Raw genomic sequence first — 21,206 nt, 5'->3', positions numbered from 1 at the left:
ACCACAGGTGAAGCTTCTGAATCTTGGGGGAAATGATTTGGATCAGGACTTGTTTTATGGCTTAACTTTCTTCCTTACACGGCTCACAAATGCAGTCCTGTGAATGCCTTTGGTCAACATGTGATCATCTCGTGTGTTTGAAGTTGACAATGAGCAGGAGCTATCCTGCCATGGTGGACATCTGCAGCTTTCTCTGCCCAGCTCTGCATGCCCTACGCAAGCCATGCTGATACAGTAACACTTGCAGTCCACAGATGTCGCAAACCAAACCAATTCTGCCTATTTTTTTTAATGTATGCAAATACATAATTTGCAAATACATAATTTGCATAGTTGCATACAGAATTCAGATGGGTCTAATTTGTTAATGCTGCTTCTGTTATTTCAGAGAAATCTGAGTCCCTCCCCAGTGCCTCCCCCAATGCACCTCCAAGTGACTCCAGCTCTGTCACTCCTACAGCTGCTCCTATGCCTACCTTAGCCATGTTGTCACGCCAGACGGGAGATTCCAAACCTCCGCAAGCCATTGTCAAGCCTCAGATTCTTACGCACATCATAGAGGGCTTTGTCATTCAGGAAGGGGCAGAGCCTTTTCCGGTAAGAGGGTTCAGCCTGGGGTATCTAGGGCAGGGACTGCTCTCTGCTTCTTTCTCTCTTTGTTCTGCCAGCATGATCTGTTTGCTAACTTGGCTTATGTTAGCTAAAGCCAGGAAAGAAATTCTAGTAGTCCTGTAGTTGAAGCATGCTTAGCATCGGACAATGAAACTCTTGCACAAAGTTGCTTTCTGACTCGGGTTTCCCCCTTCCACTGTCTTGAATGCAGGTGAGCTGCTCTCAGCTCCTAAAAGAATTTGAAAAGCCCCTTCAGGGAGGAGTTCCCTCTAGGCAAACTGAGAACCAGCCTAGCAACTCCCCAGGAGGGGAAAGCATTGCTGCAGGTGAGTCTCCACTAGGGACTGTAGTCGATGAGAAGGAGTAGGGTCGGGTAAAGGTCTTTCAAGTTCTATGTTCACATTTTCCAGCTTTGTCAAACATGTAGGTTACTGAGGGGCCAAACCAAATGCCTAGAATTAGTCTTTCTTGAAAGGGTGCCCAGGGGAAAGGAGAAGGAGTGGAGGTGCTGTATTGGATCACATAGTTTATATTGAAGCGCTACCCATTTTATCTGTGGAATAAGGAAGAGCACCACTTCACACTCTCAAAATAAGCATAGGTGAACAAGGGATGTGCTTTTGTTACACACAGCTTTGCAGAGCTAATGGCTAATGGGGTTTCCAGTTCTTTCTCTCTGGGGAGACTCCCATACTTGGCTTTCAACAGAGAGTATAGCTTGCTATCAAACAGACAAGCTTGCATTCTGATGTTGCTGGTTAATGAAGCTAGTTGTTTTACTAATTATTAAGTGTCTGCTTCTCTTGCTTCCTCAGAGCAAGACAAGAAAGGGAATCTGCTGAAATGCGAGTTCTGCGGAAAATACGGCCCAGCCAATCAGTTTCGTGGTTCCAAAAGGTTCTGTTCTGTAACGTGTGCCAAGAGGTAATGGCGCTTGGAAACTTCTCCTTGAAACTTGATAATGATGGAGACAGGTGTGTTTCCCTGGGGATACCATTCCACAGATGGGAGCCACCCCTGCAAAGTCAAGTCATTTTATTGTGGTCAATGACCAGTATCAGGATAAAATCACTGAAAAAGGCCTGTTGCCACGTGGTTACCCTCTGCACCTCCTTTGAGTGAGCACTTGTAGAATATTTATATTTATAATATTTATACCCCGCCCATCTGGCTGGGTTTCCCCAGCCACTATGGGCGACTTCCAACAAAACACTAAAATACAATAACCTTCAGATGTCTTCTAAAAGTTTGCTAGTTATTTTTCTCTTTGACATCTGGTGGGAGGGCGTTCCACAGGGCGGGTGCCACTACCGAGAAGGCCCTCTGCCTGGTTCCCTGTAACTTGGCTTCTCGCAGCGAGGGAACCACCAGAAGGCCCTTGGTGCTGGACCTCAGTGTCCGGGCAAAAAAGGTGGAGACGCTCTTTCAGAAGGAAGTCTTCATCTCCTAGGATCACTCCACTAATTGGACAGGACAGGGACATTATACAAAAGTTGTTATGTGGTTCTTTGCCTCTCCCTGCCCCCCGGGACTTATCCCATTAGTGGACGGATGCCTCCTTCCACCTTCTCAAGAGGAAGTACCTTTTCAATAAGTACCCTTTCTGAATAGCACCTAGAATGTTTCAGGCACCTTTATAATGAATTATTTCCCTGGAAAGCAAGTCTGAAAGTTGAGGTTAAACCTGTACAGACAGTGTTACCCTGGGTATTAGGGTTGCCTTTCCCGTTGGATTCCTCAAGCCCAGATTTAGAGGGTAATAATTTAGAGGCTGTATGTTGCTTCTGCCTCCTGATGGAAAGATCTCAGTAAGCCTGGTTAGATGGCTGAAGCATAAACGACTTTTCATGTAGGGCTTGAGCACCCCCATACTCAAAACTGTTTTGCTGGAAAAGGACTAGCACGTTAGAATTTTCAGCTTGCAGAGGAATTCTCAAACGAGCCTTGCTTCGTTTATTCTTCCTTCTTTCTTGTGCCAGGTACAATGTGGGCTGCAGTCACCAACTTCGGCTTCAAAGGAAAAAAATGAAGGAGCTCCAGGAAGCGAACTATGCCCGACGACGACGGGGGCCTCGGCGCAGCAGCTCAGAGATTGCCCGAGCCAAGATACAGGGCAAGCGTCACCGGGTAAGGGTATACTTCCATCCCTCATTCCTCCTTGCCTAGGACAGCATGGTGCTGTGAGGGGCTTATCTAGCAGGGACTGGAGGTCTTTTAAGTCTGTTGCTTAAAATATTTATCTCCTGCCGTTCTTATATAAATAACAGCATAAAGGTACCCCTGCCCGTACGGGCCAGTCGTGTCCGACTCTGGGGTTGTGCGCCCATCTTGCTTAAGAGGCCGGTGGCCAGCGCTGTCCGGAGACACTTCTGGGTCACGTGGCCAGCGTGACGAAGCTGCTCTGGCGAGCCAGCACCAGCGCAGCACACGGAAACGCCGTTTACCTTCCCGCTATAAAGCGGTACCTATTTATCTACTTTCACTTAAGAGTGCTTTCGAACTGCTAGGTGGGCAGAAGCTGGGACCGAACGACGGGAGCTCACCCCACCGTGGGGATTCGAACCGCCAACCATACGATCGGCAAGTCCTAGGCGCTGAGGTTTTACCCACAGCGCCACCCGCGTCCCAAAGAACAGCATAGGTAAAGGTACCCCTGCCCGTACGGGCCAGTCTTGCCAGACTCTAGAGTTGTGCACTCATCTCACTCTATAGGCCGGGAGCCAGCGCTGTCCGCAGACACTTCCGGGTCACGTGGCCAGCGTGACATCGCTGCTCTGACGAGCCAGAGCCGCACACGGAAACGCCGTTTACCTTCCCGCTAGTAAGCGGTCCCTATTTATCTACTTGCACCCGAAGGTGCTTTTGAACTGCTAGGTTGGCAGGCGCTGGGACCGAACAACGGGAGCGCACCCCGCCGCGGGGACTTGAACCGCCGACCTTTTGATCGGCAAGTCCTAGGCGCTGAGGTTTTACCCACAGCACAAGTATAAAAGAAACATCAATTAAAGCCATCAATAAAATAGTTCAAAAGGAAATGAGGGCAATATTTGCTAAGGCCGTTGAAGTACTGGAATTGTACTTAAGACCCCACAGAACCTGGCTGAAGCCTAGGGGAAATAGGGAAATATTTCCAAAAGATAGAGATTAGATTCTTGCCTTCTTTGAAACTTTTGAGGCTCCTTTGAGAGAACAGTGGCCTAATCTTCGAGCCTCCAGAACTGTAGTTGTTGAGTAAAGACACACCTTTAACTTGCTGAAGGAATGTATGGTCCTCTATAAGCTCCTACACTAGATGCCCAAGTGGCTGTGCTTGTCTCTGGTGTGGTTAAGTTTGTTGAATGGGGATTAATTATTAGGGAATGCATGACAGAAAGGAGCTACCAACCCACAAATTACACAAGACTTGTCTCCAGTCGTGTTGACCACAGACTCCCAACTCAAATAAGGGCTAGAAAATGTTGCCTTTACAGCATATGCCATCCTGACGGTTACACAGTTGTCTGTCAGTGGCGTAAGTTCCAATATTAAAGCCAAGCAAAATCTTATATTTAAAAACCCGGAACTGGAGACTTAAAACCCAGATTAAATCTGGCCAGCTTTGCCTTATGGCACACTTGGGTTTATATGCACTCCACCATGAGAAAAATTCCCAAGACAGGTGGAAACTCCAAGTTATTAGACTTTGGTGAAGAGAATCTTGTACTTCAGTGGAGGAGAGTGCACATTTGTTACTTAATTCATAATAAGTAAACTGCTGTTCTCTAATGCCACCACTAGAGGACAGGTGGGATCTTCTGGATAAGCCCCTCTGATGCCCAGTCTTTCTGCTTAGAGATTACTGAGTTCTACCTTACACACATCCTTGGGTCAGAGATCAAGTGTTTTTGTTTCTATCCCTTAGTAAATGAGGAACACGAACATGTTTTTATGCTGGCCTAGGGCCATAATAAATATTCTTCTACATGTTAGGAATCCTTTTTTCCCCTTCTAAGACATACCCTTTGAGGTGGATTGTGTGCTTATAATGAATTCTGACTCCAGTAAAAGATCCAGGGAAGTTGCATAGCAACATCTATCTCCTTGAAAAACAAAGGGGATGGTCCCCTCCTTATATCTTTGCACACCTTTCTCCTCTGCGCTTACTGGGCAGATGGCAATTTTCTGTGGACTCTTAACATGTTAAGTTACTGGACTTGGTCTCTGCTCCCACAGTCCATACATGTTCTCGGCACTTTTCTTCTAGATAACTACTGAATAAGCAAGAAGAATCTACCTATCAGCAGGTGCCTGTCCTGCTCCTTCTTGTAAACTAAGATTGCACTGTTCGTTGATGGGAATATGGGTAGGGGCTGTATAAAAATAAGTAGGTTGCACTGATTTTAGAACAGTAGTCCAACCTGGAGAGGCTGGCCTGAGTTAACCAACATTTGTGCTGTTCTGTCCCTTGTGTTTTGTTTCTAATCAATCATCTCTGAGAGTATCCAAACAATATGTCAAATCTTATTAAAGGTGTGATCTGACGTAAGAAAAAAATAATATCCTATGTCTGGTGTATGCTTACGCTCAGACATAGTATATTGCATTTTCCGTACATCAGATGAGACCTTTAATCCCTGGTGATGTACTATTTGGATACTCTCAAAGATGTCTAATTAGAAAAAGACACAATGGACATGCCATCCTTATGAAAAAGGAAGGACAGAAGAACACCAAGCCAGGTAAATGGTCAGTATTGCCAAATCTTGTTCAGTGTACCAGAGTATGTACATTTTCAATCTCTGAGATGAAGTTAACAGGTATTGAGCTCTAGAATATTTAGTAGCTTGGGCCCAGTATGTACTTGATGACTTCGTTCAACCCACGTTCATTACCATGATCAATTAAGAGTGTCCAGTCATGCAGTCACTGTTTCTCTGACAGTCTAATTGCAGTGCAACTGCTCCCAAGATACTTGCTAGGCAACAACTAAAGCAGTAAAGGGACTGTATAGGAACCCAGGTCTTGTGCATCATCTTACGTTTTTTCAATGACTCCCCCCCCCCCCACACACACACCTAAGGATCCCCCCCCCCTCTTATTTCTGGTGCTTGCATCTTTCAGGGCCAAGAAGACTCAAGTAGAGGATCTGATAACTCCAGTTATGATGAAGCATTGTCTCCAACATCTCCTGGACCCCTTTCAGTGAGGGCTAGTCATGGAGAGCGAGACCTTGCCAGCTCCAACATGTCTCAGCCTACCCCTGACCTCCATGGCATCAACCCGGTCTTCCTCTCCAGCAACCCCAGCCGCTGGAGTGTAGAGGAAGTGTATGAGTTCATTGCATCTCTGCAAGGTGAGTCTGACACCACCAGAAGAGGAGGAGTGAGATTAGACAACAAGTTGCTTGGGTATAACTGAGGTTTCAGTCTGTGGAACGGTAATATGCAGTCATACCTTGGATCCCGAACCCCTTACTCCTGAATGATCAAAACTCAGAAGTGAGTGTTCGTTTTTGAACAATTTTCGGAAGCCAAACGTCCTGTGCAGGACCTTCCTGCAGCCAATCAGAAGCCGCACTTTGGTTTCTGAACGTTTTGGAAGTGAAATGGACTTCCCGGATTCCATTCGACTTCCAGGGTACTACTGTACTATGAACACTATTCTGTGTGCTCCAGGAATTATGAAGGTCATGACGATAGATGACTTATCTGTTAACATAGCATAATCACTGAAAATGTGAGCTGTAGCCTAGGAAATTCTGTTTCAGCCAGCTTTCCTTCAGCAAGCCTTTATTCTTTTGGTCACTCACCTCAGACCTGTTGTGAGAATTATTAAGATTGCTAAGGGATTTGATGCAAACATCAGCTGCTTGCCTCTTTGACATCTCACAAGGAGTTTTGTTTTTGTTTTTGTTTGCTTCTTGAATCCTATAGGCTGCCAGGAGATTGCGGAGGAGTTTCGGTCACAGGAGATTGACGGTCAGGCTTTGCTCCTACTGAAGGAAGAGCACCTCATGAGTGCCATGAATATCAAGCTGGGTCCTGCCCTCAAGATCTGTGCCAAGATCAACATCCTCAAAGAGACCTAGTAACGCAAGAAGCCAGAGTTCTCCCCCTCTTCGCGCGGGGACCATTTCAAGCTCTCAACACTGAATGGAGGGAAACTGACCTCTCTTAAAAGCCAGTCTTGGTGCTACATGGAGGAAGTATATCTCCCCAGGAGGCCTTGAAACACCTCTTCAAGAGTATCTCGTGTTGCCTGAAAATTAGCCTCTGAATCGTTCTGGTGGCAATACAGCAAGGATGATGAGAGTTCTCTGGTGAGGCTTCTCAGAGGAAGGGCTGAGAAGGACCCTTCCTCTTCTCAGAATTAGAGTTGCTTTTGTTTTCTCATTTTCCTTCCCATGCGGTCTTTTCCCCTTCTACACAGATTCATTTTTCCAGGGAACCAGTTAGTGCTGAAGTTTGGGAATGGGTTCTCTTGATGAGGGAGGGAGGGGAAGTTGGAAGGTCCTTTAAATGACGCCTTTCTCAGTTCATAGCGTCACGTGGAAGTAGCAAACTGACCCCATACAGAACACTCAAAAGTGTTCTGGATCACTTAAGGATTGGAGCTTATTCATGCCTAAATAGGACCCTTGCCAAGACAACACGAGCACTTCTGTGATATCAAGGGATTTTTTAAAGAAAAAACTTTAATTCTACATGTCTTGTGGAGTTGGAAGATGCCATTCAATATCCAAAGGAGAATCCAATTGTACTGAAGCACCATTTGTTTCTATCTTGCTTTTGAATTTTTTCTTTTACTAGTTTTGTATCTTGCCCTCCCCCCGAGAGCATATGGGACAAAGCTTCTTCTAGCAGGTTTGTATCTCCTGTCAGAAGCCTGTTTATTTTTGTTTATTATACAAATATTCTCTTCAGTAAAAAGAATGCTTCAAAAATTAAGTTGCCGGTCCTCTCGTGGCCTGATTTTGTTTTGCTCCCCGACTTTCCTGATACACCAGTGCAATAGTTTCACTTGGAGAGATGTATGGCAGGTTTAAATGAAGGCCAGCTTTGTTGCTGTTCATGTTAAATCATTCAAAAGTAGGGTACAGCTTTGCTTTTAACTACAAAAGGGATTTGTTACAATTCATACAGAGCATGTTCAAAATCTTAAGTTTTGATGTAACCTGTATGTCTGTCTCAAAGTCTGTACCTTTCAAATTTTATGTTGTGTCTCACAGTTTATACTAGGGCAGGTGTTTCCACTGTTCTGTGCTTGCATATTTCAGGCTTGTTCCAATCAGTGGTGATATCTAGTACTAATCATTACCCCTTTTGAAGTATGACTCTTCCAGTAATAGGTTTAGGGCAGTTTACAGTACCTGCTGGATGATAGCCATGGCTTTTGGTCAAGGATGTGCTTTTCCATTCCTTTTTCCAACAACTGTTTTTAACAGTTTTTTAAAGCAGTGTAATTTGAGGAGGGAGACATGTACTGAGCAGGGGAGCTATGGAGAAAGCTTTACTTGTACTTATAAAGCTAGGTGTGATATTTGTCACTGTAGATTGCAGTTAAGGATACTGAAATTTGTTAACTGTGTTAACTTCAAATCTGAGATTGAAACTGTATGTCCTCTGCTACAGTTCTGGAACACTGAACAAGATTTAGCAATATTTCTTGGAGTATAGTAGTTTAAAACAATTAAACCTACCTTGCAATCATTTGTAGAGATTTCCATATATTTCTATAGGAGTTTACTCATTTCTATTGCAAACCTAAGTGTGCTTAATATTTTGGCATAAAGCTCAGCTTAAGCATATTTACTTCTGCTTAGTAGAAATAGTGTTTAATAAGTTCTGTCTGCCAAAATGCCATTTTAAAACTTTTTGTATGTTAGGGTATGTAGTATTTTCACAACTTAAACGGCCTTTTAAAGCCCACTAGAGGGAACCAGAGTTTTGGCAGTATTACTTCATGCCTACCAGCTGGGATTCATGCCTTAGCTTTCTGGGCTGTTGGCTCAATCAAGTTTCCTTCTATAGCACCAGGCTATCTTCCCCACCTCCTGCCCCAAGTTTGACATGGACTGTCCACCTGTTATTTGATGTCACAGTGACATCAAGCAAGCAGTTTTTGCCCACAAGGTTTGAAATCAACCTGAAAAGCACTGGTGGGCAGCTGATTGTTGGATCTTGTAAAGTACTGTGCTTGGGTTTTAAGACTCCATGATGTCAGATACAGGCTGGTGTGCGGTGCTTGGTGGTCTAACTAGGGGTCCCAATACCTTTTTTGTTTTCCAAAATGACCCAAATCTGAACACAGTTTAGTATCACTAACAAATGAGAGCTTTTAACCACAAGGAGTATATCTCTCGAGTACTCTGGAGAGTCATATGTGCTCGGATTTCCTCTGCCATTAGTTAAAAGTGATCACCATTTTAGTGTGAATTGAAGAGATTAGAATAGCTATTACAGGAAGGGCGGGGGAAGCAGCAGCCATCTCATTGTGTGTGCTGGTTCATACTTCTTAATTACAAGAATAGTTTAAATAACACTATACCACTAAGCAAAAAGGTGTGGCTGAGGCAGCCTTTGAGAGCATGTTTTATTCATGACCTTACGCTGTCAGCAAAGTGGCACCCCCCCCCAGGAAGTAGCCTGGGTATTGTCATTTTTCCTCCTCCCCCCTTCAATTTTCAAGGTGTGGCTTATATTCGGGCCAATACAGTAGTTGATATTCCCAGTCCTTGAATTCTAAACTAGAGATACAGGTAACTGAAATTTAAGCACTCTCCAGCCAAGTTCTGTGTTTGATTACTGAGCTATGTTCCCTCTCCTTGTGTGGCTGGGAGAGCAGGAAGAACAGGAAAGTAGTATTTAACAAGGTTAATTTGCTGCAGCGTTCTTTGACTTAAGAGAGGGGAACCTCCACCCCTTCCATGTTGTTAAATTCCAACTCCCATCAGCATGATCCTAGCTGCAGTCTATGATTAACTCAGAAACACACAGTTCAGGGCTTCAAGCCATTTTAATTTTAAAGTTGTGTCTTTGTACAAAGTTATTTTAAACACCACCATGAAAAAGTGACCATTGCAGTGACCTTATCCCTGTTGGAGGGAACTTGAGACACTTGATGCAGCTTTGTTTATCTAATTTCATTCCGGCAGGAGAGCGGATCACTGCTCTTGAGTTAGAAAAGGAGAGATTCTGCCCTGCTGTGTACCCCACAGATCGCTGCCCAGTTTGAACCACCAGCTCTCCCTACGAAGTAAATATTTTATTCCTCACAAGAGATAGCTGGTGTTACTAGTGAATTCAGGAGACTTTGAACTGTAAATGGCTTATCTTCAAAAGTAAGGAATATTTTTGAGCTGCAGCTCTGATCTCTTCAGTAGGTGATAGCATAGCATGCACCAAGTAGAGAAAGCAATCTCTTAAAGCAACAGACCTATCATGTCCCAATCCCTCCAGGAAGCAGATGAAGGTGCAACTTAGATTAACATCCCTACTGAGAACAGACCAGCAGTGATGTTTGCACTAGTCTGGAAGGATAAAAGTTTATTCCATAGGTTTTTGTGGCTAGGATTTTGACTAACCACCCAGACAGACTTTCATTCCTTATTCCCCTGTTGAACTACTAAGAGGACTGGTCTTCCTTCTATTTTTCAACCTCCGCCATAAGCACATCAACAACTAAAGCTAGATGATTCCTCTTTGTCGTAAAGCAGTTAAAGGGGTGATAATGCAGGGACTGCACTCAGGTGCACCTGCTGTTTTGAGAAACTTTCTTTCCTCTTTGCCTCTATTTCAATTCAGGCCATATAGCAAAATATACATATTATTGCCATCATCATGTACCAGCAACTGGAAAAAAGACCTCAAATCTACTTTTAATTCATACTTTAAGATGAAAGAGTCTCCAGACTGTCTGTCTACTGCATCTTAAAAGGGTGAATCTGAAAATGCAAGGAAAGCTCCCTCACCTTTCAAGAAAAATGTACAAATGAATAATTGAAAATAGAAATCCAGTGTTTTGTAGAATAAAGCCCATACAAAATATGTAAAAGCACTCAATCCCAGCCACTCTACCCACCCCCCATACCCAAGGCTTACTAGTATTTCCCTGCACCTTCAGGTTCTTCCCTTTAATTTCACATACTGAAGTTCCCCTTGCTGCTCCACTCCAAACCTACAAACACTTCTTCATAAGCTGAGGAAAATCAGCCTCAGCAGGCAATCTAGAGAGGCATTTGCCCTTCAGGGCTCTGTCCAGTCCCCCTATTTCAAAGTTTTGTTACCAGAGATTTACATTCAGAAAAACCCCAAGCCCCAGTCCCAGTACTCATTCATAGCAGGAGAGGAAAAACAGGGCAGCCATGGTAAAAAGCAAGCAGCTTAAGGGGGTGATCACAAGAAAGATGAGGGGGAAGCGACCAGGTGACACCCGCTTATGTGAACAAACGGAAGGAAAAGAAAGAAAAGATCACATTGGTAGCAAATGGTCATCTCGCTCTTCAGACTCTTCTCCTAGTTGGTCATCACCAACACCACGATACGCAGCTGGTACATTCCTTGGTTTCGACCGGCACACAAAATCACAGCCATCCTGTAAACACACACAGGTTAATGTACAAATGCCAGACCACGAATAGCGACTGCAGTATTAACCTCTGTCTCCATCCAGATTCCACCTCTTAGCATGAATTGAGGACTTCAATGCTGAAGGGACTATAGAAAGAAGTGGCAGCCAAATAAGCACAACTGCCGTACCTAAAGCACAAAGTACCTAAAGGCTTTGCATAGGCAACTAGTAACTAAAAGCTTAGCATGAGAGTGTCAGCTCAGAAGTTCCCACAAGGAAACAAGCCTAGGCTGTGTCAACTGCCTCCCAGGCAACTCTGAAGGGAAGCCCGTTGACAGGAATTTATTAGCTGCAATCTCCAACAAAAACAATAGCTATATTTGCACAATGCAATAAATCTGTTTATTTAGCCAGAACAAACTTTCATTTTATGAACTCCCTCTCGTTCAGTGCAGCTGCAAGGAATTGAAAGGCTCTGCTTCCATCTTATTAAACAGTATATCATTTTGTCCGAATGCAAACTGGGTAATCTCAAATTATTAGTTGACACAATGCAATTTCAAACCATGGCTCTGAGAGTGGCTTTTATCAACAAATATTAGTAAAGATTAATCACAGTCTGGCATTAGACATCATACTAAATGGCACTTAAAAAATTGTAACAAGCTGGGTCCCCAAGCTTCACTGCGGCTTCTTTACATGGGGGTGGGGGCACCTTTTCTGTCTAGGGGCCATTTTTATCTCCTTCCCTTGGAGGGCTGAATACGACAGGTGGGCATCACTATGGTGTCAGGTGATGCTGTGCTTTGAAGCCCAAATTGTCAGGACTTCAAAGAACAGCACTGGGCTGTTTGAAAGTCCTTCGTTTTAGCGAGATTCTGATGCAAACCAGCTCCTGAATCAGGATGGTGTTTGTCAGGATTCAATCCCATCCTCCCACATATCCCACATATCAGCTGATGTCATGAGGAAAATGGCTTTGCGGGCTATGATTGGTCCACAGGTTGGAGGTTACCCAGGCCTGCTTAAAACAAGATGTTGAAACAAGATTCATCAAAATGCCTGAATGCACATACAGTGGTACCTCAGGTTACATACGCTTCAGGTTACAGACTCCGCTAACCCGCTTCAGGATGAGAAGAGAAATTGCACGGCGGCAGCAGGAGGCCCCATTAGCTAAAGTGGTGCTTCAGGTTAAGAACAGTTTAAGGTTAAGAATGGACCTCCGGAACGAATTAAGTACTTAATCCGAGGTACCACTGTATACCTTTTCTGTGGCACAGGCAGACTCAGCTTGTGTGCATAATATCAGATGCAAACTCTGGAAGAATCACAGGTTGCCCCTTGCTGCTGTACGGATTTGTCTCTTTTGCTACTTACTGCCACTAGGTTGCCCAGATCTTGCCAGAAGGCCAAGTGGGGGAACTGCTCCATGCCTTTTGCTCCCACCAAGAGACGCTGGTAAAGAAATCCCCCAATGAGGTACACTGCAACCAGTGGAGCAAGCCTGAAAGAGAATGTCAAAATACAAACAAACCAGGAAGGCAAAAGCTATGATGATTTCTAATAAAACTCAGAACACGTTGATGTTCTCTTACAAATCGCTTAAGAACTTATAACGAGGCTGACTGGCATAGGAGATTCCAACCTTTATGGTGTAATATGTGTTACTCCTAAAGCGTCTAGTCAAATTCTAATTTTGAGCAACCGGAGGAGAGCCCAATGTGTACAACTTTAGGCTTAATGGTTCTTAGGTATCACACGGAGTATACACAGCAGCATAAAATATAGGAAGGGAATGGGGAATAGGGATCATTATGGCAGGCAAATTATTTCCCCAGAAATGGGGAGGAAAATGGGTACACTTTAGGGAAGCTAAATTGCAGGCTACACTTGAGGACATTTGTGCAAGTTTATTTCCCAGTACAGTGGTACCTCGGGTTACAAACTCTGCTAACCTGGAAGCAGTTGCTCCGGGTTGCGAACTTTGCCCCAGGATAGGAACGGAAATCGTGCGCTGGCAGCGCGGAGGCAGCAGAAGTCCCCATTAGCGAAAGCGCGCCTCGGGTTAAGAACGGACCCCCGGAATGAATTAAGTTTGCAACCCGAGGTACCACTGTATCCGTTTGTAACATCCAAATCTTCCAACATCTTGTGAGATTTGCTGAAGCCCAATCAGAAGCTGTGCTTATAATTCGTGTCTAAACAGTGAGCAGTAATTTAGGCTCTCTTGTGCATCTATGAAATTGCAAGGCCCAGGGCATTTGTCACATGTATAATATAAACCAGAGCTTTCTAGACTGTGCGTCGTGACAAGTTAGCGTGTCGGTTGCAGTGTGTAGGTGTGTCCCACAAATGCTCCCCGCACTCCTCCTGGGGCTGGAAAAGAGTTAGTTTAACCTCTGGTTTGCTAGTAAAACTGAATTACTGTGTCATGAAATGATGCATGTCTAAAAAGTGTGTCACCAACGTGAAAAGTTTGGAAATCTCCGATATAAACACATGCCATACTGTCATGCCTGACTAAATATTTACCAGAAAGCCAGTGCCCCTAACTACGTATGTATTCTTTTGTCTTAAAGCGACTGACTTTCCCTATTCCCCATGGCCAAAGACCTTTACTTCATTCACCCTATGCTCAATACAAAACCTGATTCTGTGGAATCGCATTTACAGAAAAGTGTCTCATGGATAAACTTTCAGGTGATTACTTTTCTAGACCCTTTCTAATAAGGCACTGAAAGTAGGGAACAGCACCATGGCACCCTTCTGTAATGGAGGACAATGTGTTCCACTGTTTCATTTCTCCCGTGTATGCTCAGTTGACAAGGGCAACACTGGGAATACTAATATCCGATACCACTGGTACTCTTCAAAGCTTTGTCCCCAATTCTGTTTAAAATCTGTACTGAACTGCCAGGTGAGATATTCTGAAAATCTGGCATACTTTCTCGCCAAGTCCTGAGAAAGTGAAGATACTTGTTGGTAGGGTGTGTGCCTGTTTTGAGAGGTAGTTCCCAGCCTATTTTAGATGGGATTGCACTTCGCAGCTTTGAATGCTTTTAAGATCTAGCCTTTAAGTGGCATCTATGGCGTCAAAGTGCAAGTAGATAAATAGGAGGTAAATGGCATTTCTGTGTGCTGCTCTGGCTCGCCATAAGCGGCTTAGTCATGCTGGCCACATGACCCGGAAGCTGTACCTTTTTATGGCGTGAAGTGCCGTCTACGTTCTAAGTCTGGTGCCCACCTTCTCACCCGAAAAGAAACAGCCACTATTCATGAACTGGTGACATACAACTTACACTGCCATGATGCACTGAATGGGGGGACACATTTGAAATTTCAACCAGTCCAAAGTACAGGCCTTATGATTGTACACATATACACCAGGCTGTTGGTACCAAATCTCATGCCTTTCCGGCACCAAGTAAAGAACTTATTGTTGAAACAAGGCACTATTAAATTATATTATCAGAATAGCTTTTATCTCTCAAGTTGCTCTGATGCTGCTCAGTTTTAACTGTTATTTTCATTTTTTAAATCCCGTTTTATTTGTTTAAAAAGAATATGCATGTAAGCTACCCTGGAAATTGCTAAACCGAAGATGGAGTATTAAAACTTTTAGACAAACTTACGTAATGAGCAATATAGAGCCAATACTTAAGTGAGAGTCTTCTGGAGGGCAGGCCAAGCTGCTCTCTAATTCAAAGAGGTAGAAGCATTCCTCCATCTTTTCTCGTTCTTCTGACACCATGGTGAAACCACTCTGTTTATGGGAAGATAGCAGACTCATGGAAGCCAGTAAAATACATCTATCACCTTAAATATATACAGGGACAAAGTTCCGCCCTTCCCCAGAGATATATGCTCGCCAGTGTCCTTCATCTTCTTCAAGAACCATCTAACAGTGCCACCTCCCACTTCTGAGTGAGCGAGATACATGTTCAGATAAATATATGCTGTAGGTCTCCTGGGCTGTACTTTAAAATGCTAGTAGGAGGCTCTGTGTTTGACTTTTTCTTTACAACAGGAACTTCCCTGCCCTCCCAATAGCCCTGGACTACCCTTCTTCGGGCGGCGCTGTGGGTTAAACCACAGAGCCTGGAACTTGCCGATCAGAAGGTCAGCAGTTCGAATCCCCGCGACGGGGTGAGCTCCCGTTGGTCGGTCCCTGCTCCTGCAAACGTAGCAGTTCGAAAGCACATCAAAGTGCAAGTAGATAAATAGGTACCGCTCTGGCGGGAAGGTAAACGGTGTTTTCGTGCGCTGCTCTGGTTCACCAGAAGTGGCTTAGTCATGCTGGCCATGTGACCTGGAAGCTGTACGCTGGCTCCCTCGGCCAATAAAGCGAGATGAGCGCCGCAACCCCAGAGTCGGTAACGACTGGACCTAATGGTCAGGGGTCTCTTTACCTTTACCCCTTCTTCAAAATGTGTTCATTTTCTAAGTGAGCAGCCTTTCCCCTCCCACCAACATACAAATTCAAGCATAGTGGTATTCCTGCCAAGCTGAAAAATCTCATTTTCCAAGCATTTAATTCCGCTCTTAAATTATTCAGCTTGATTAATACTGGAGATAGTGTAATGAGGAGTGACTCCTAACCATTGGCCAATATACCCTGGAATAATTATTTTTTAATAACCCTTTCCAGTAGCTACTCACTGCTAGTGTCTTCTTGTTACAGGTGATCATTACTATGGCTTTTCTCGGCTCCTTCCCACAGTGGCTACTATAGGGGTCTCCCCCCTTATAGGTCAGTAAAATCCATGAACCTGCCAAGGCAGAAAACCAAGACACCCTGTGAGGCATATGTGGTATTGGAAGAGCAATGCATAAGATATTGGAAGAGCAATGCATAAGAGTTGTTGAAGGATAAATGTATCTTACTTCCACTGGCAAGATGGGTCTCGTTGATTCGTCCCAACACCATCGTCTGTTGCTTATTGTTGATCTGCACCAGGCCAGAATTGGTCTTATTGCTAGCATTTCGACACACCCGGAACTTGTAGGTGTATTTCTCACCTTCACTCTCACCTTCAATTTCAAAACTGCAGAGGGAGATGCCACAGAGAGAAGCCTTACAAACATTGCTGCTCACACATTTGCGGGGGTGGGAGGGATCCTAACAATAGTCCTTCCCACTCAAATTAAGGAGCATCTATACCAGCCAACCCTCTTTCATTCCAAATTCCATTAGGAGAGGTTTTCACAAACTTTTTAAAAAATCACGTTCTACAAATTCTGCTCTAAAGTGAATGAGAAACACCCCAAATCCTGAGGCATGAAAAAAGGGAGATCAGCATGTATCTCCATATTTATTTATTTTTAAACTATTTGTTACCTGCTCATTACAAGAATACAAATTAAATTAAACTGTATTTAAAATCCAAAAGCTGAAAACACTGATCTAAGTAAAACAATACAGCTTCAGATACAGAAAACTCACATCCAGCCATCCCCCAAATGCCTGTCTCTGGGCCTGAAGCCAGTTTGAAATCCATTCGGATTAATCTACTTCCTCCAATAATGCCTGCAGGTGGCTTGCCGCCAGCCTCTCAAGAATTTTGCCCAAGATTGTGAACAGGCAATTGTAATGTAACACTTCTGGTCCTCTGAAGGGTCCTTCTGGTCCTTCAAGGCAGGCAGCACATCCCCCTTCTGCAGTAAGGCACTGATCAATCCTTGAGCCCACTCCACCAATCCCCTCTGGATAGCTGTGTAAGACATGATGGGCACGGGTCAGTCAGCCAAACTCCTATAACCAGCTTCTCCACTGAGCCAACAAATCTTGAGTTAGATTGTCATCTGGTATTGCTATACCTGGTGCCCAGAACTTCAGAGATGCCCTATGTTGGGCAGATGTAATCAGCTTGTTCACCACTTGAAACAGCCCTGCTGGACTGAAGAGGCTCTGGTGGCAGAGAGGCACACTTTATTTGCCGTCACCGCTGCCATGCGGTATGCATGACCAAGTACTCTTGCCTGTATCTGGTCAGTGTTGCATTGGGATTTGCACTATTTACAATCTAGCCATTGCCGCTCCTGTTTAATCATGCAGTTCCCGAGTATACCAGGGAACCCTGGCATGCTCACCAGTTGCAATGATGACCCCTGAAGCAACTGTGTTTATGGCCCAGTGCATCTTGCTGTTCTACAAGAGTAGAGCCGCAACAGGAGTGCCAGCCATCTCAGCTGGAAAATCCCCCAAAGTATTCAGGAACCTTTGTGAGTCTATTAGTCTCCAGGGTGGACCATCTCAATAGGCCCTACATCCCTATTGGTGATACCATCAGAGGGAATAAAACCATATCAGGAAATGGTCCATCCAGGACAACGGCCTCATTACAAACCCCACAATCAACTGAACCAAGCTATCCCTCTCTGTTGCAAAGACCAGGTCCAGAGTATGTTTGTTTGGACACATGGGTTGCACCACTGATTGATCAGGACAAATCTATGGTTGTCCAGGTGGCTATGAGGTCCCACGCTAGTTCACTGGAGGCTGAATTGGAGTGGGTGTTGAAGGTACGTGGCACCACTCTGGAAGGATTCTCCAACACCATGCTCAAGGTAACCTTCAGGTTAGCAAAGGAAGTGCCATGCAATGGGGTGGACAAGAGACCGGCAGCATCCCCAGTCTGTTCCAATGACTCAACACCATAAAACCCCTCAAATCTAGTCAGTAGGGTTTGGCCTCCTTAGGGATTACAGCTGTGACTCTTCCCAACCCAGTTGGGATTGGTGCCACACCAAGTAGCTGGAGACCAAAAGCTGAGTTAATGCCTAATCTTCCCAGCCTGCTCACCCAGGTGTCAATAATGAATATCTGCATATTTCCTTTTGTAGATTTTGTAATGCGGATTGGTGGGGAAACTATTCAAGTAGTGCAAGAACAGAGGTGCTGTTTCAGGCATGGCCAAACTTGGCCCTCCAGATGTTTTGGGACTACAACTCCCATCATCCCTAGCTAACAGGACCAGTGGTCAAGGATGACGGGAATTGTAGTCCCAAAACATCTGAAGATTATATCGGAGACTTACTCAGTAAGGGCATTAAGTATCTATACCAGATGTCCACAAGGCCTCATGAACAACAGAATATTGCCAATGAGCTGTTAATTTTATTTGGGGGGGGGGGGGGATAAACTCCTTCAGCAGCCATCTTTTCACAACAGGAACGCAATCGGTATGAGCAAGTAGAATTCTTATGAGAATCACTTGTTGACACTAGCCGGGCCTGACAAGCAGCTAAGGTGGTTGGATATTTCCCCAAGGGCAGTGACTCAAAAATCCCTCTTGAGCAATTGCTCCTGACATCGGCTACACTGAAGCCACCCCAACAAGTCAATCAGCCACAGGCACTGTACCTTCTGCCGAAAATTGGCGTCAACCTCTCCAGCAGCTTCTTTTCTTTTGTGGATTCACTGCCTTCCTGCCCAAGTAGATCACATTCATTGTCCTTTGCCATCACAGTGGTTATGAGGGCTAGCAGCACAGCATGGAAGCAACAGTGAGCCAGGAACATTCTACAAGCAGTTGTCTAAGGGCAGGTGAACAGATGTAGACAAGGCGTTAATATGGCAGCCTGACATTTGAAACCTGAGTTGCAGAGATCAACTGAACAATCAATGTCTACTTTTTCATTATGGCTTTTACATGGAAAGGTAGACATTCTATAAGCAATCTCACAGTCCTGAATTAAGAGACAACTGGGATATTAGTCTCACATAAATGACAACCTGCAATAATTTGGCACTGAGAGAGAGGAAATTCACTACTTAAGGCAGGAGTGGCCAACTGGATCCACTCAGTAGGCTGAACCCTTATTTCCCCCAACAGATATGTTTCACATCCTCTTTGAAATGTATGAAGTACATCTTCTGTTCAGTGTTTCTTACTATCGTTATGTCTCATCTCAAACCACTCTCAGAAACTGTTGTTAATTCTGCATTGTCATATGCTATTTTTATGTTGTTAATCATTAAAACAAGAAGTGAGCATCTCATAAATGATGATTCACTCAGACCACACATGGAAGCTTTTAGAAATCAGTCAGTAGGTGCATTTTGCTTTTTTGTTTTACATTTCAAGCCATCCAAATGTAGGTGGGCTGCATGATAATTTCTGCGAATGTATTCTGCGAACGAAGGCTGGCTTAATGTCTTTGATGCATGAATAGTCACCTTCTTTCTAAGGACGGGTACAGCACGGCCAAATTTAAGCAGCTCATAAAATGCCATTGACTTTGTTGATAAATTTTAATACATATTCGTATACTTGAAAGCTCCATTTTGGCGAAATTGCCCATTGCAGAGTCATCTTGCTCAGGTCCTGAGCGTAGCCTTTCATGTTGGAAAAGTTCACCTTGGAAGACTCTCTCTGCTCTAACTCTGGGTGTGGGCTTTGAAAGATCAGTCCAGGAAAAGTCAACATCCTCTCAGTTACTGAGAATCCACTCTCACCCTTGATAGCCCGAAATGGATGTTTCGGGGATGCAGCATTCCAAACATTAAATCCTAAGGATTTGGGGTTAGGAGGGGAGGAGGCAGCCCTTGTGCTCAGAATTGCAAAGAATCTGTGCCAGAGATGGGTGGAGAGAGCTTTGGAAAGAGCCGCATACAGGTGGCGGCGGGGGTGGGACGAAACTGCTGAGGCGGCCTCGTTCCCGTCACTCGAGTTGCGGGGGCAGAGCGCCACGCGGAACGCGCCACCGGGCCCCCACCTGCCTACGGCTCACGTGTCCGCCCCGCTTCGCGTGCAGACGTAACGAAAAGCGCGCGTGTCCCTGCGACGGGTTCGCCCTTCGGCATGGCAGGCGCCGAGGCCGCCTGCTGCTCACCCCCTCTACTCTACCTCAGCCCTGCAAAGCCCTTCCCTGACCCCCCCCACCCCCCAAGTGCCTGCAAAGCCCCGCCATTTCCACAACTCGACTGCCGCCAGGCTTCTTCAAAGGGGGGGGGGGGAGCGAGACCGGAGCTTTCGGAGGAGGAGGTGGGGTGGGGGCCCCACATGCCCTCCGCCCCCTCACCTCTCTCGCCCCCCGGAGCCTGCAGCAAGCGAGGTGCGGCTGAGGGGAGAAGGGGAGCAGGGTCGGGGAGCGGCGCCGTCACCTGGGGCTGCCCCGGCCCACTGCGGCGCTCGACGTCGCGTCTCGGCCTTCCTCCCCGCGCCTGTCGCCGGCCCCCGAAGCCGTTACCGGAGCCCGGAGGAGGAGGAAGAGGAGGGCGGCTCGTGACCAGTCATGCTACACAAGCGGAAGAGGAAGCAGCAACCCGTGCAGTACAGCCGAAGGCTCATCCTCTTGTCGACCGGAAGGAGGAAGCGGAGTAAGGGAGGGTTTTGGTCCAATCGGGTTGAAGCGGCTCGCCGAGTCGTTTCGCCTTCACCTACCTCCGGCCCCGCCTTCCCGTGCTTGCAACCTGACCAATGAGAGGCGGAGGAGCGGGTTCGGGGAGGGGCTTCGGCGTGACAGGCGACTCGGGGCCCAACCCGCCTCCGTTCCAGTTCTTGGTCTTGTCGACGACGACATGGAGGAGGCGGGTGAAGGCGAGGGCGGCTCTCATTGGCTCTTCAGCGGCTGTCACGGGGTTGTCACGAGGCCCCCTCCCTCCCCTTCAGACTTTGAATATCTGACCGTTTATTATATGAATGGAATAAACAAAATAAAGTGCTGTTATTGTGATGTTTGCTATTATGCTACGCGCTTTGGGTGTTTAAATGCTGCAAGGCGCCTCGGCGACCCTTGGATGAAGGGCGGTGTATACAAATTTAATAAATAAGATTTAAATGAATAACGTATTCGCGTTTTTATATCGCACTTTTCTCACGCCAAGCAGCTCAAAAGTTTAGCACGGGGTTCTCCTTCCCCTTCCTCTTCTCAACAATTGCTTTTCTCCTACATAATTCTAGCTTCTTCTTTTCTTAAATCAGCATTTCCCCTAAAGAACGTGCACAGATTATGGTCATTAACTAGAAACTCACAATTGTTAGCTTATGTTTATGAAGTTGTTGCCGTTCTCATGAAGGGAAACACAGCTGTGGCTTATT

The 21,206-nt window shown here is 45.4% G+C and overlaps 2 protein-coding genes across 9 annotated transcripts in view; one reads left to right on the top strand and one right to left on the bottom strand.

The window, feature by feature from the left end:
- Window positions 1–7,538, top strand: part of PHC1 (polyhomeotic homolog 1) — a 30,374-nt gene extending 22,836 nt beyond the window's left edge. For 5 of the 6 annotated variants that reach the window (XM_077921100.1, XM_077921102.1, XM_028712966.2 and 2 more), the window contains 6 exons: window positions 389–597; window positions 824–938; window positions 1,428–1,536; window positions 2,592–2,739; window positions 5,713–5,944; window positions 6,525–7,538. In XM_077921100.1, the coding sequence (XP_077777226.1) occupies window positions 389–597; window positions 824–938; window positions 1,428–1,536; window positions 2,592–2,739; window positions 5,713–5,944; window positions 6,525–6,679 (968 nt within the window). In that variant the 3' untranslated portion in view covers window positions 6,680–7,538. The remainder of the gene's footprint in view (window positions 1–388; window positions 598–823; window positions 939–1,427; window positions 1,537–2,591; window positions 2,740–5,712; window positions 5,945–6,524) is intronic. The other variant, XM_077921099.1, reaches the window with a different exon arrangement.
- A 2,049-nt stretch (window positions 7,539–9,587) lies between these two features.
- On the bottom strand, window positions 9,588–20,455 carry M6PR (mannose-6-phosphate receptor, cation dependent). Of its 3 annotated transcripts, none has more exons than XM_077921103.1 (7): window positions 20,188–20,455; window positions 18,527–18,699; window positions 16,048–16,208; window positions 15,823–15,932; window positions 14,796–14,926; window positions 12,541–12,667; window positions 9,588–11,184 (listed from the first exon to the last, which is right to left on the bottom strand). In XM_077921103.1, exons 2-7 carry the CDS (start codon window positions 18,682–18,684, stop codon window positions 11,062–11,064), a joined length of 810 nt encoding a protein of 269 aa, XP_077777229.1. In that variant the 5' UTR covers window positions 18,685–18,699; window positions 20,188–20,455; the 3' UTR covers window positions 9,588–11,061. The 3 variants fall into 3 exon arrangements, with proteins under 3 accessions (XP_077777229.1, XP_028567889.2, XP_077777230.1); XM_028712056.2 differs by having other exon boundaries at window positions 20,270–20,454; XM_077921104.1 differs by having other exon boundaries at window positions 20,356–20,446.
- Window positions 20,456–21,206: the final 751 nt, after the last annotated feature.

Source organism: Podarcis muralis, chromosome 17, assembly GCF_964188315.1.
Source record: "Podarcis muralis chromosome 17, rPodMur119.hap1.1, whole genome shotgun sequence".
Lineage (NCBI taxonomy): Eukaryota > Metazoa > Chordata > Lepidosauria > Squamata > Lacertidae > Podarcis > Podarcis muralis.
The sequence above is the reverse complement of the archived record's forward strand: the minus strand, read 5'-3'. Positions and strand labels throughout refer to the sequence as shown.